The sequence below is a fragment of the Cimex lectularius genome, unplaced genomic scaffold (assembly GCF_000648675.2).
Source record: "Cimex lectularius strain Harlan isolate CLEC.00 unplaced genomic scaffold, Clec_2.1 scaffold6, whole genome shotgun sequence".
NCBI lineage: Eukaryota > Metazoa > Arthropoda > Insecta > Hemiptera > Cimicidae > Cimex > Cimex lectularius.
The window spans coordinates 2,029,433-2,043,877 of record NW_019392677.1 but is presented as its reverse complement, the minus strand read 5'-3'; the positions used below and the strand labels follow the sequence as shown (position 1 = coordinate 2,043,877).

Genomic DNA, 14,445 nt, shown 5'->3' with positions numbered 1-14,445 from the left:
TAATGTAATCTTGCCTTATTACTCCTCGATCGAGAGGTTTTAACTCACTGGTAGTGTTTGGCAAGAAAACTAACTTAACGTTCTATAGATCAACTTTTTTTGGATGTGTGGTGTCAACCAATTCTGGAATGGTCTCGCCCCCCACAGGCACAGACTTCAGACTCGTCTACCTGAACATTTGAATTTTGAGCACACCTTAAATTTTGAGACTTTATAACTATTCCCCATCCAGTGGAAACTATCTTTCACCAATACCAAAACCTATCAAATCCCCCAGTTCCCTATCCTCTTATAGACCAATAAGCCTCGTTCCTATGTTATTCAAAATCTTTGAACGTTTCCTTAAAAGACTAATTACCATATTTGACTCTTAAAACTTAATTCCTAACCATCATTTTGGATTTCGACCTCTCCATACCACTGTTCAGCAGTGATTCAGAGTATTCGACACAATATCCTCGGCTATATAAAACAAACAATACTGCTTAGCCTTATTTCTGGACGTTATGGAAGCATTTCATCAAGTATGGCACCCCGGCCTCCTTAATAGTTATAACGTATCCTCCCTCATCCCTTCTATCTCATCCTGGAATCGATGGTTTAAACTGCAAATAAGTACGGATTTTTCACCCATCACTTCAATCAAAGCTGGCGTTTCACAAGGAACTGTCCTAAGCCCAATGCTCTTCACCATCTACACTGCCGACAAACCCATACATCCTTACACTATAATGTTGTGGGAGCGTGTATTTATAACTCTGTGGGATTAATATGTTGGTTATAAAAAATAAAATAAAATAATAAGTCTGCACCTTAAACATGAAAGATCCTTATATTAATAACAAATTAATGAATCGAATATATCTTATAAATGGTTACAACTAATTAAGTAAGGAAAAAGGAATTCTTATAATAGAATGTAATTAAGTGTAAAGTTATTTTTTGGTTTCCTTTTCTCTGGACAAGGTATATAGTATAGTGTAACAAACCTTTATGAATGTACACCACCCCACAAGATTTTTTCACTAGCAGTTTTTTTGTCTTGATAATGTCAAACACTTTTATTTTTACTTTATCTTCTTTCTAAAGTTGCAAGTGACCGAGTAACTCCAAATCCAATCCAGTGTGGCTCTCCTTAGGCCTGCCGCCGTCCTCTCGTATGCCTCCTCAATCATTGGAACTCTGCCTTATTGATTTTTATGTTGCTTTGGCGGCCTTTATGAAATGGCTTGTCATAACAACAACTCACAATTGATGACACAGCAATCTTATTAACACACTCCAATTCTATCCTAGCAACAGAATCAACCCAACAACAACTGAACCTCATTACCAGCTGGTGCAATCTGGTGCGGATTAGGTTAAACGAACAATAATGCCTACATGTTACATTTATGCTTAAACGACAAAGCTGCCCACCAGTGCACATTAACAACAAGATAGTACCAACATCGAACCAAGTCTGCTACATTGGGCTTTACTTAGTAGACTTACATGGAACCCACATACGGGATTAAAACCATCAAGAACTTACCGAAAGATGTGGACTACTCAGACACCCACTGGGACAAAATCAACACTAAGCATTCATCACAATCTAACCGCTTACAAAACACTCATCAGACCTATTTGGACCTACAGAGTTGAACCGTGGGGCTTAGCCAAATCATCCAATATCTAACGAATACAATCCACCGTATTCTCAATGCATCTGTCACCAATCAAACAATCAATAAAAATCTTAAAATCCCTTTCATGAAATATCTTATCCGAACACTCTTCTTCAATTTCCACTCAAAACTATCCCTCCACCCTAACCCACCAGCCCTAATTCTTTCCTCAACGTCTCACCCTTACTCCCTTCATGCCGTTTGGCTTTGTGACCTTCTATCTTAACCCACAATTAAATCTAACCCACCCAGTTTAATTTAACCCAGCCGATTAAATAAAAGAAATAAAGAGAGTCCAGTACTGGTTGGTTTCTCTCGCCACTGCCTCCTGGTCTGACATATCTATCAGATTTGTATAAAACTAAACTATTTCCCCAATGTATATTTTGGACATAATTTAAAAACAAAAATTATTCAATACCTTTGCAATCAAATTCACACTTGATTTATGTATTGAAAGTTTGCTGTTATGTTCTATTTGTAAATAATGTGTGACTTTTCGCATGTTCTCTTTGTTGAAAATAAGAAAGTAATAACATCTTAATATTTTAATATCAATTGGCATGTCACTTTTATGTTATGAGGATCCCCTTTTATGCTCACCTTAAGTACATGCACGCTCTTATCTGTTTTAAGAAAAATTTCACATGTTTATTATTTTATGCCTTTTATAAATTATACTTCCTTGTGATTGTTTTGGAAGAACTTTTCAATTAACACAGGTAAGGATAATCAATGAAGCAGATTAAAATGTTTTAAAATTGTCCGTCAGCTTAATTTTTGATATTTCTATATCCACTTTTTAATTGTCGTTTGATCTCTCACTCTCTCCTTGTCTCTCTCTCTCTCTCTCTCTCTTTATCTCCTTCACCTGTTTCATTTCTGTTTGTTTGTTTTTTTGTGTGTCGTTATTGATGTTTTGATGTTGAGAGATATTGTGAGACGGCTGGTGTATTGTTCATGTGACCGGTTGTCTGCCATACCAAAAACACAACCTTCATGCAAGCACGTTCTCCTTCAGATTCCATATCTCTGTCTCGGATGCGGACGAACCTGCCTTCACGACCAGTACCGATTGGAGGGCGGAGATCAAAAGGTAAGTGCGAGTTAAAAAAAAAAAAAAATGATAAAAGGCTTAGGCAGGTAAAAGTTCATTCGAGAAAAGCTAACATTGAAAAATTTTCATCTTAAAGCTAAATAACACCCATCACATAGGATAAAATGAATCAGTAGGCTATGTTTTCACATACCTCGCTTTACATCATAAATAGAGCCGTTAAATAACAAGTATTTCCTTTTGTTCAAGACACTCAATGGACTTGAATCTTTTTTGTTTTTGTTATAAATTTTAGAAAATTTGCAGCTAACAAGACAAGTGGACTTAACAATATACGCTGAAAAGGATCTTTACATATTGAAGTTAAACAATTATATACTATAAAGTTCATTCTAAATAAAATATGCTTATGCTTTTGCTCCAATCAATTTTTTTTTATTGTATACTCATATTACAGTATTTTCCTTTGTATTGCCTTCTAAATAATTTTTAAACATTTAAAGCATTTGGTTCAAATAGCTTTACAAAAATTATCATTGTTTTATTGTATCTATTTTAAGCCTGTTAAAAGCCAGATATAACAGAAAACTGTTACACTTATAACTAATCTGATGAGATTAAAATAAATGAAAATTTCATCATTTTTAGCCATCCTCTCCTGTCACAAGGGATCTCCTTAAGCATGACTTTGCTAGTTTGTTTGAAATTTTGTATGGCTTTTGGTTTGAGTGCTTCGACCAATGTAATATTTGGTGTAGTTGCTTAAGTTTGATGTACTGTTCTTTGCAAGTTTGATGTTTATCATCTTAATAAAAAATTTTTTTTAAAAGTTAGGTCATATTTTAAAATATGTATTGATTGTGTGGCCAGGATTGTGAAGGGGTTTCCACCAGTATCGCCCTACATTGGCGTCAGTCCGACGCTCTGCTATCTGCTCAAAGAGAAGAAACCGCTCTGTTGCTTACAACTAGCGCAGGTATATAAGATTTCCTTTAATCGTGATAACGTCTCATAAAATTTTCTTTCTAATTTTACAAGGTTTGTGAGCATTGTACACACAGAAATGCGAAAGAGTACAACTGGCAAAACAAGACTATAATCCTAGCAGCAGATTATGCATCAAACGGAATATACAATTTTATAATTCCACTCCGTGCGCACTTTCGCTCAAAGAATTCTCTGAACCCTATTATTTTGTTACTTGAAAGGAGACCCGACATTGCTTTTCTTGATTCTGTGTCCTACTTTCCTCTTATATATTGGATGCTAGGATCTATCGATTGGTAATTCCATTTGGATACATCATTTTTTTATTATTTTCATTTATGTATGTTTTTTATGAATAGTTTGGATGACTTATTAAGAGCAGGAATCACATTGGCAGAAAATGTCGTTGTTGTTAACAAAGAGCTGTCAAATTCGGCTGAAGAGGACACACTTGCAGACTGTAACACAATTGTTGCAGTGCAGACAATGTTTAAGTAAATATCAATTTTATTTTTTCTTGAAAAGACGAATTAATTTTAAATGACGTTTTAGGTTTTTTCCGAGTATAAAAAGTATAACTGAGCTTTCCCAGAGTTCAAATATGAGGTTCATGCAGTTTAGAGCACATGACCGATATGCTCTCCACCTCAGTAAAATGGAAAAGGTAAATCTGGACAAAAAAATTTGAGTTAATGTATGTGATTTTGTCCTTTATTTTGCTATCCTTGACTACTATATTTATCATTTTGTTTTGTTCTTTTTTTTTTATATCACCTTTTTGTTTTTGTTTTGACTTTTTTTTTCTTTAAATTTTTTGTTCAGGGTGGCAAAACTTGTAAGAACTGGTTCCACTACCCGCAAGTAAGCTTTATGTGTTTTTTTCATTATTTACCCTTTTTTTACGTGATTTTTTTGTTTTGTTTTTCATTTGTGAGTGTCAAATATGCTTTAAACAATTTCAGGCCTGAATGAAATAAAACACATTTGAAAGAGAAAAATTGAGAATTTGATCTTACACAGTTTTATTGTTTCAGGATCAATTTGATTTATCTGAATTTTATTCGACAAAAGTAAGTCTCATCTGTTGATAGATTTTTTTTTAAAACCAAACAAGCACATAAAACGTCTGTCCTACACTGATTGAGAAAATGTATTTTTTAAACTAATTTATACAGATGTGCCCCTTTTACCAAAACCTTGAATATTCAAAATTTGATCGATTGAATAAAAACTTTAAATTTAAAATAATTTTCAGAAGGTCCTGTATTGTTTTGGGCATGACACTTTTAGGCCCATTATTTTTTTTTTTTTTTTCACTCAAATGTTCAAGCATTTATATATCCTTTCCTTTTTTTCTCCAAGTGTACTCTCCTTGTGTGAAAGTGGAAGAATTGTTCAAGCCCTAATGTCGCAATGTTTTGCAGAATGGTAGCTTGCATAGTTCTGGCTTAATATCCGTAAGTGACAAAATCCAAAAAATTGCAAAAATTAAATTATCGTAGAATTGCTCATGCTTTCATTTCTGTCCTTATTGTTTTTATCCGAATTGTTTGTCATATTTTAGTTAGTTTCAATTCTATTTCAACCTTCATTGTACTTGCAAAAAAAAACCTTTTTTTTCTTCCTACGCTTTTTATTGTCAATTATGGTAATGATATACAAAAGGAATTATAGTACGATTGTTTTGTAGTAAAACTAGACATACTCTCCGAGAAATTTTCACCCGGGTGTTTTTTTTTTTTTAAATCGGTTTCTTCATTAATTTACTTACATTGCAGAGAGAGAAGGAAAGAGGATCACATATATCGTACATGTTCAGGCTACCTTTCGCTGCAGGCAGTGTCTTCAGCGCAAGCATGCTCGACACACTTCTATACCAGGCGTTTGTCAAAGATTATGTCATAACATTCGTGAGACTCCTACTTGGTGTTGACCAAGCCCCTGGATCAGGATTTCTCACTTCTGTAAGCAAAGCTATTTCTGTTCTTAATGCTTTATAATTTTATAATTATTCAGAAATCGTAAGATGCGGTCTGGTGTGATGTAAGATTGAATATAAAAAATATATTTTGCATTGTATAAATTCACTTTTCTACATCCTAAATATATTTGTTAAATGTAAACAATGTTTGTAAATCCCAGGCCCTGAAGATGATCTCAATAAAGATCGAAACGTTGGATAAAGAAAATGTTTTTCTGAAACCTACATCACACCAGACCGCATCTCACGATTTCTGAATAATTATCGATTAACGGTCACTAATCACCACACATATCATTTTATAAATTTTTTTCTGTTTGATTTTAGATGAAAATAACAAAAGAAGACATGTGGATCAGGACATATGGCCGGTTATACCAGAAACTTTGCTCAACCACTTGTGAGATACCGATTGGTATTTATAGGACACAAGACACCTCTACAACTGGATCACCACAGGTAACATAAATAAAAATAAAAAATGTGACAAAAAAATTATACAAAACCAAATGAAAATGACAGTATTACAATAAATACAAATTTAAACTTCTTGTAAATATATAATATTTTTTTAGATAAAAAACTGGTTGAAGGTAGATTTAATTTGTGATTTTGAAGCAATTACAAATTTTATTAATATGCATGTTCATAATTTGTAAGATAAAGTTCTGTTTGTTAAATTACTAACTGCACCTCTTTCCCTTGGCGGAATCCTTCCTTTTTACTTAACCTTTTAACTGAAAAAAAATCATTTTAAAAAAATGGCATGCCCTCTTTAATATGTATCCTCTTTTCTCTGAAAGTCGATTGGTACTTCTCTTTTCTATTTAGTTTGGAACTCGGTATTTGTTTTTCTTTTGTTTGTGCCTTGCGCATGGAAGGAACCTTGTTCAGCGGAAGGAAGCATGGCATACCAGCCTCTGCCGACCAACTGTGGGGCGAACAGCGCTTCTCAGCATTCTATGGTATGTATGGTAATTCGATAACTCACCGATACCGACTTAAATCCTACATTGAACACCTTTTTGTTTATTTGATAAAAGTATTTCAAAAATTTCAATCTTTTACAATTTTACAAATAATTGATTAATACATAATTTACATTTTTTATATTGTAAATCATTATTTCTCATTGTTCGCGCCAAAAATCGCGAATTATAATTGTTTGTTTTATTTCTGAAGTGTATGGTGTGGGTACTTTAATGAAACTACGTTTCACGCAAAATATGAAAAAATTTACTAACTAATTAGTTAAAATTGCTATCGGAGAATATTGTTCGTTAAAAAAGGTAACTTTATTTAAAACTAAACGAAAAGGGTTTGGGAGCAGAACGGTTTGTACCAGAGGTGTAGGCATAAATAAACAATTGTTAATCCTTGTGCTAGATGATAAATTCTTTAAATAGACAATTAGTTTTCAGAAAAAAAATTTAATCCGGCCCGGAGGACCAAATTTTCTGCACGCGCTGTTCGGTCGCAATAAAAATAAAATTAAATTAAATAAAAATACAAAATAAAATACTAACTTGTTAACTGTGGCTTGATTTTCTCGACAACCAGGGAGGAGAGCCGTTTAATAGCTAGAACCTGCAATAACTCTGGCCAAAGGTAAAACAGAATCCTAGTCTATTAATTACCTTCGGGGCTCCGTCCGAACCCTGTATGATGTGTCGGATTAAGGATGTTGGAGGTGACACTCGCGTTATTTTGAACGCGATAATTAACAAAACGAATAAAAATGTTTCTTGAAAATAAGAGAAAAACTGAAAAAACTAAAAGAAAATCACTCTTGGAGGCTAATTAATAGTGGACTGTTTGGAAGCAAGACGGAAGCGAACAGGACTAGAGCAGGACTAGGCAGCAACAGGACAGGATTGTGGCGAGGGAACAGAGCTAGGATAAATTCTAGATTAGCGGCATTTCGGAAACAAAATAAACAATTATAATTCGCGATTTTTGGCACTAACACTCATTTTAATACATTTCATTTTGATTTGTATACATATTTTATTATATTATAGAAGATAATTCTCTATATAGCCCACAAAGGCCAGAGGTCGTTGGAAAAAGGTTTACCAAAATCTTTCTTTCAAAAAAACAATTTCATATATCACATTTTTATTATTTTTGTCATGCATCTTTCTTTTCTTTTATTTACTTATATTTTTTTTACCTTATGAAATAGCTGACTGGCATGAATGCAGCATTTTGTGAAAATTTGATATCACAGTAGAATACAATGTTACCAAAGCGAAAAGAGAGTCTATAAATTGCTTGGTAGATATGTACTTATCTACAAAAATAGGTTTGTAGGGTTGTAAGTCTTTAGTATATTTTAATTTTGAAAACAGTAGAGCAGTTGATGAGGTAAAGCTATCATCATTTAGGGTTTATTAAATTTTTAAATATTTTTGGAACAATTCTCTATCAAAAAAAAAAAAAAATTCAGCATGCCCCCTCATAACCCTAAAAATATCTATGTAAAACCTTTAGATCCTGTCTTGGCTCTAAGGCATGATTACATTCTTCATTAAAAAAATAAAATATTATTTTTATCTATGGATTTATTGGAGGAAAAAATCCTAAAAATGTAAAGTTTTATGCACGGTAAAAATTTATATTTTTTCACTATAAATGATATTAATTGATCATTTTATTAATTATAATTTAAATAATTATTGAACATGCTGAATAGCACATCAAACAAAAAAAAATTTTTTTCCTGGAGTGATGGACAATGGATGATAGGGGGTTGCTCACGTAGCCAAATCTGCCCAGAACAGCTTTTTAGTCCAAGCTTATTTTCAGTTAGATTTATAGCTTTAACTTTTGAATTGTCTCAATTAAATTTCACAGCGAAAATTATATTTTCGTTCCCACTTTGAACTTTTTTTTCAAGCCCAAACAGTATAGTTTTAATTGCAATTATTTGGTCTTCAGAAATTTGTTTTTATTCCTTGAAGATTATCGCTGACGCACGAGGCAGTCTGAGACAGTAAGTGTTCTGCAACTTAAAACCATGTCTTCTCACAAAAATTCTGCTATTTTTTATGTCATAGAAATACACTAAACAAAATTAATTATTTACGCATCATAAAATAATTATAATGATGGGATAATAGTGTCACTAATGCATATTCTCTAAGCTTAAAAAGCACTATTTTTCGACTAATTTATTGTGCTTTATGTAAACGTTAATCCTTTGCTTTACTCACTTTTTTAAAAATAATTTACACCAAAATTCCTATAAAGGTACTTTATAGCTTTTTTTAAATCTTTTTTTAGTATTCAATAAACATTGGTGATGAGGCAAAGGATAACCACAATGAGATGATTGAAAGAGCTGAAATTGCAAATTTAGTCAGGTCAAGGATGGAGAGCTTGAATTTGCCTTCGATCGACTACGATGATGTGAGTGAGAAAAGGTCTTCACTGAGCTATGTCATCATCAACCCGAGTTGTGATCTGAAGCTGGAAGAAGGGGACATTATGCAAGTATCACACTCTTCTGGGCATTCAGTTGGAAAATAATAATAATCTTTTTCAGATATTTGATAAGGCCAAGCCCTTTTTCGGCACAGAAGACTTTCGAAAGGCACAACTCGAGGCGTAAGTCTAATATTAGCTTCTGCTCGACGCAAATGCTAGGAGCTGCGGCCGGCTCAAGGAGAGGATCTGGGCAATATTTTCCACCGCCACCTCGTGCGCCTCCATTGGCCACAACTAAAGCGAACTCCCTCAGCCTACCGGATTCTCCAACTGTCGCCGGGACCTTCCGGGGCAGGTCAGGTTTTACGCTTATTTAAATTTTTTCTTCCTGTCGGGCCATCATAATGTTTTTATTTTATGCTTTTAGGTCCAACTCTTTGAGAGTTGTAGATGATATTCTTATGAGACGAAGTAACTCTCTGAGGCAGGGTCTGGCAATGAGAAAGAGCAGTCTTGAAGAAATCGGCATCGGACATTATCCAGTATGAAAATATTTGTTTAAACAAAAATTTTAATTGTGAGATATCGTGTTGGTCGGTGATTAATGTGCAACTTGATTAAATCCCGTGTTAATTCTTCTGCCGAGAACTTGCAGACCAGGATGACAGAATTTTCAATACGTCAATTCTTTCAGAACATTGAAGGCAAAGAAAATTTTTTAATTCAGTCTTGATCGGTTGTTTTAGACGATGACTCCTCTGCCGGTGGAGACATCAGGGATCAAAATAGCTCTAAACGGCAGCATAGGCTTGGAGGTGACTCCTCCAGAGGAAAATTCTTCGCCTAGCATATCTAGCAACACTGGCTTGCTTGTCGGTCCGACAGGCACCCAGGAGTCTCTTCAGGGGACGATCGTATGATATAACCTGATGTGGGGCAGACGGCTTCCCCAAGGAGGACCTCCGACGAGGAACAAATGGCTCTGATCTCAGTCCAATGTGCAGCACAATCCTCTGGGTAGGTCTCTTGCAAATAATTTACCTCTACTCCAAGGAAAAATTTTTTTTAAACTATTAATGACACAGGAGAAAATATTAAATGGGCCATTGGTGCATCTCTCAAACAACTCAATCAATATTCAATGTTTACTAATTTGCCAACGTTCAAAAGGGTAATTGTATTTAAATAATGTTAACGGCTTACGTTAGATGATATGTGTACTATATTTACAAAAAAAAAGTGGTTGTTTATTTATTTTTCTTACATGGACAACAGTTAATTCACATCATATTCTCTATTTTCGTTTAGTTATTAGTTCAGATGATTTTTTTTCTTCAACTGAAACAGTAAAATCATTCAGCAACACTACTCCCCCCATGAAATAAATAAATTTATAATATCAGAATAAATCAACATGCCATGTACATCGACTGAACAAACAAGAGTCTTTCGTAAGCGAAAACGTGACCTAGCAGCTCTTGTTAAACACCCTCCAAAAACAGTCGTTGAACATACTCGCGAGTACAGAGCAAGGCAAAGGAAAATTACGAACAGTCAGTATTAAAATACGGTCTTGAAGAAGAAGTAAGCAAGCCGAGCTATTTTAAGGTCATCACCAAGGCAAAACAATCGTAAATATGTCTACAGATTGACATATTTGAGAACGCCTGTAAAAAAACTTAAATATGTCAATCTGTAGACAATCAGCCCTCTTACACTACACTTTCACACCAATAAATACATTCACTCTCAAACGCTAAATATGTACAATAAAATGACCCCGTTTCCTCCAAAAATAGGAACAAGGGACCCAGACGATCAATCATGATTTTCATATCAAGTGGCATTCCTACATGCTCTCTGTATGGAGCCAATGAATCGCATCCTTCAACTAGGTGGGAATGTCGAGCAACGGACACATATGCAAGTTTTAGCTCAAAAGTAAATGTCTGTGTTCTAACCTCACAAGGCATATTCTTAAACAGGTGAGGATGACCCTTCTTCGATTCAGATCCTCAGGGCAACTATTGATCAAGCTCTTTGCTTTTTGCCAATCTGGCCCACCAACGCTTCCATTTTGTTTCAATCATATTTTTAGCATCAGACAGTTGGGTCACAATGTTTATGTATAGAGGTTAAGACATACTATTTTTATTATTTAATTTATTAATATGTTATTAATTTAAACTAGTATTGAAATGGATAAAAAATAAATGTTACACAGGAAAGCAATTGAATGTTGATCCTCGCCTATGTGATATGAATTGTTTTCAATTAAAGCGTGAAGTTGAGTGTCACTCAGTCATCCGGAGCTTTCGTTTTCATACAAAGAAAAATAATTTTTTATAAACCTTTCAAACCACATCGTTCAATAAACATCATCTGTTTTATTTGGATATTTTCCTCAAGACATCAGCAATTTGATTTTTTAGTCGTCATGAACACTCTGGCTCAAGGTATCGTTTTGAAGAAGGAAGCAAATTCAGTCGTTACTGCCAAGCTTTCGACCTATTTTAAGATCATTATCAGGGTTATGGTTGCAATGCTGTTCCAAACCTTGGCAATGTTGGGATTGAGTCACTCTTCAAGTAAATTAAGGTTATTAAAACCTGCCCATTCTTCTTAAGCATTAGTGTATACGTACTAAAGTCTCGAGGCCATCGTCATTTGAGTTGACGTGAGCGTCTTTGAGATGGGACGTAGTGGAGTGAGCTTGGGAACTAGGTTTAAGGTGGGTTGAAAGATTAGAGTGAAACTTGATGGATAAGTTCTTGTAAGAAGGGAATCTTAAGGTCATTGTGATTGAAGATGTTAGGAATTTGAAGGATTTTTCTGAGGACGTTTGATTTGATGCTTCGATTGGTTCGATGCCTTGGTGGTACTTCGTCCATATTGGTCGAAATAACGTTTTGTACAGAGTTATTTGTTCTTTACCATTGTCTGATTTCGGTCCTGAAAGTCTTCCTAGTCCAAATTCTGTTTAGTACTTAGTGTCAATCAGTCATCTGGAGGTTTGTTTTTCATACAAAGAAAAATAATATTTTACGAATTTTCAAACGACATCATTCAATAAACATCATCTGTTTTACTTGGATATTTTCCTCAAGACATCAGCAATTTGATTTTTTAGTCGTCATGAACACGGCTCAAGGTATCATTTTGAAAAAGAAAGCAAATTCATTTGTTACTGCCAAGCTTTGGACCTACTTTAAGGTCATCGTCATGACAAACTAGTCTTAAATATGTCTATAGCAATCAACGTTATTATTGATTGAATCTTGAGACTGAGTCTTCAAGGAAATTGGGGATTGCCTGTTAAAAACCATGTCGTATGTCAAACTGTAGACATTTTTAAGATTGTTTTGCCTCGAAGACCTTAAAATAGGTCCAAAGCGTGGCAGTAACAACTGAAGTTACTTTTTTCTTCAAAACCATACCTTGATCCAGAGTGTTCATGAGTGAAAAGTAGTCGATATTTTTAATATTATAAACAGAAATTTTTTAGTTGTCTTAACAACCATTGTTGAGAAAGTGTTTATTTTATAAATCGCCATAATTAAAGAAAACAACTGATCAATTTTGATGTCATTTTCTTAAAAACTGATATATAAGTGGGAAGTTTATGGGCCGACAAACAGCTGAGGTCATCGCTGGCCCTCTGCGTGTTTTCCATCTTTTTCTTTTCTTTCGCGCATATTTTGTTTTAAACTGCAGCCATTTCAGCGTCTCGATCTGGTTACTGACTCTCTGATTTCAGATATATACTACGTTGATATTGTAGAATGCTAGTCTCTCGTTTGTACTTCAGGTTATCAAATACAGAATAAAAACAAAACATACAATACATATGTATACATCACCACAAACATAGATGTCTGGTCACATTCATTCCCCCAGATTACTCGATATTCCTCGGGGCGGGGTTATAAGCAACCCCTTCCTTTCACGTTAATAAATTACTTTTACTCTCCAGACGTCATACACTCACCCCAGAGTACTTGATATTCCTCGGGGTGGGGTTATAAGCAACCCTTTCCTTTCACGCTAATAAATTACATTCATTCCAATAAATTAACATAAAGTCAAACACAGACACAACACAAACACATAAAACTATATACATTTAAAAATACCTATAGCCCTGAGGTACCGGAACAGTGACCTGTGCCCGCTGCCATGCCTCAAGACTACGCAGAGGTCCGATGATATGCCAAAATATTAACTATATATACATCATGCCTTCTGCAATTGAAGAGGTGCTCGACCATTATTCTATTCTTACATAACGGGCACCTGTGCGGTCGCTTTCCGGCCAGAAGGTGCCCGTGCATTATTCTTGTATGACCTATGCGTAGTCTTGTCAGTATGGCCTTTTCCCTTTTCAAATTATCTGTGGACCTTAAAAACTGATAAAAATTAACTTTATAAGCTTGACTTGTAAAGGCTCGGCAATATGACTAATCTCTATTTTAATGACCATTGAATTGTATCAATTATTCCTTTTTAACAAAATAATTTACCTATTAGTTAATCACTTGAATAAATATTTTTTTATTATTTTGATTAGTAACAATGTTTTGAGCCAATAAGCAGAAATTTCTGAATCATTAGGAAAAACAAAAACGCCGTTGTTATAATATAAGTTATGTTTCAGGAGTGCGGCACATGTAAGAATTCGCAAATTTTTAAAAATGCTTCATTTATTGGATTGGGCACCAGTTAGTAATGAAGATCTGGACACTAAATACTTGTCTCTGACCAAAGAAAAACTGAAAAACGTGTGTGCTGTTGCCTGCTTCGACTACCTTCTACGCTCGTCTAGTGTATACAGTCATATTTAAAAAAAAAATAATGTATTTTTTCTTTGTTGTTGAGGTGGTTATGTTGTTTTCTTATTGGTTTTACATTGCTAGAAAAGACGAGCTCGTGATTCCTTTGATGCCGAGTGAGCTTTTCGATTTGGGTAGAGCTTTAAAACAATTAAATTAAAAATTAAAAAAAAAAAATACGAGCCACGGGTGTGTGGTCCGGGAAACAATTTAGTTCTTTCTTTGCTGTAATATTTTAACATATCAGAGTTAATATATTATAGATTCTTTCCGTTTCTAAAACACCCATATCAGAATTAATTTTTCGATTCTTTGGCTATCCTGCCTATAAAATCTATTTTTCATATTTTAAATTTAGTCTTTTGGTTTTTGAAAATTTCATAATTTTAGCGTCAAACAAACGGGTCCATTTTTTCGAAGGATGAATCTGAAGGAATGATGTTTAAAACTATTCTACTTAAATAAATATATAAAATTTGTACAAATTATAAA

General features: G+C 34.2%; 1 protein-coding gene across 17 annotated transcripts in view; it reads left to right on the top strand.

Annotated features, from left to right (window-relative positions):
* The window catches only part of LOC106673761 (potassium channel subfamily T member 2), a 454,961-nt gene extending 440,998 nt beyond the window's left edge, over nt 1–13,963 (top strand). For 6 of the 17 annotated variants that reach the window (XM_024225474.1, XM_024225475.1, XM_024225476.1 and 3 more), the window contains 16 exons: nt 2,692–2,766; nt 3,598–3,703; nt 3,766–4,010; nt 4,074–4,208; nt 4,267–4,378; nt 4,537–4,575; nt 4,749–4,784; nt 5,493–5,678; nt 6,023–6,154; nt 6,577–6,660; nt 7,736–7,765; nt 8,981–9,186; nt 9,243–9,479; nt 9,552–9,666; nt 9,871–10,141; nt 13,779–13,963. In XM_024225474.1, coding sequence (XP_024081242.1) covers nt 2,692–2,766; nt 3,598–3,703; nt 3,766–4,010; nt 4,074–4,208; nt 4,267–4,378; nt 4,537–4,575; nt 4,749–4,784; nt 5,493–5,678; nt 6,023–6,154; nt 6,577–6,660; nt 7,736–7,765; nt 8,981–9,186; nt 9,243–9,479; nt 9,552–9,666; nt 9,871–10,044 — 1,912 coding nt within the window. In that variant the 3' untranslated portion in view covers nt 10,045–10,141; nt 13,779–13,963. Of the gene's footprint in view, nt 1–2,691; nt 2,767–3,597; nt 3,704–3,765; nt 4,011–4,073; nt 4,209–4,266; nt 4,379–4,536; nt 4,576–4,748; nt 4,785–5,138; nt 5,172–5,492; nt 5,679–6,022; nt 6,155–6,576; nt 6,661–7,735; nt 7,766–8,980; nt 9,187–9,242; nt 9,480–9,551; nt 9,667–9,870; nt 10,142–13,778 lie in introns of all 17 variants that reach the window. The other 11 variants (XM_024225477.1, XM_024225486.1, XM_024225481.1 and 8 more) reach the window with 8 other exon arrangements.
* The last annotated feature ends 482 nt before the right edge of the window (nt 13,964–14,445 follow it).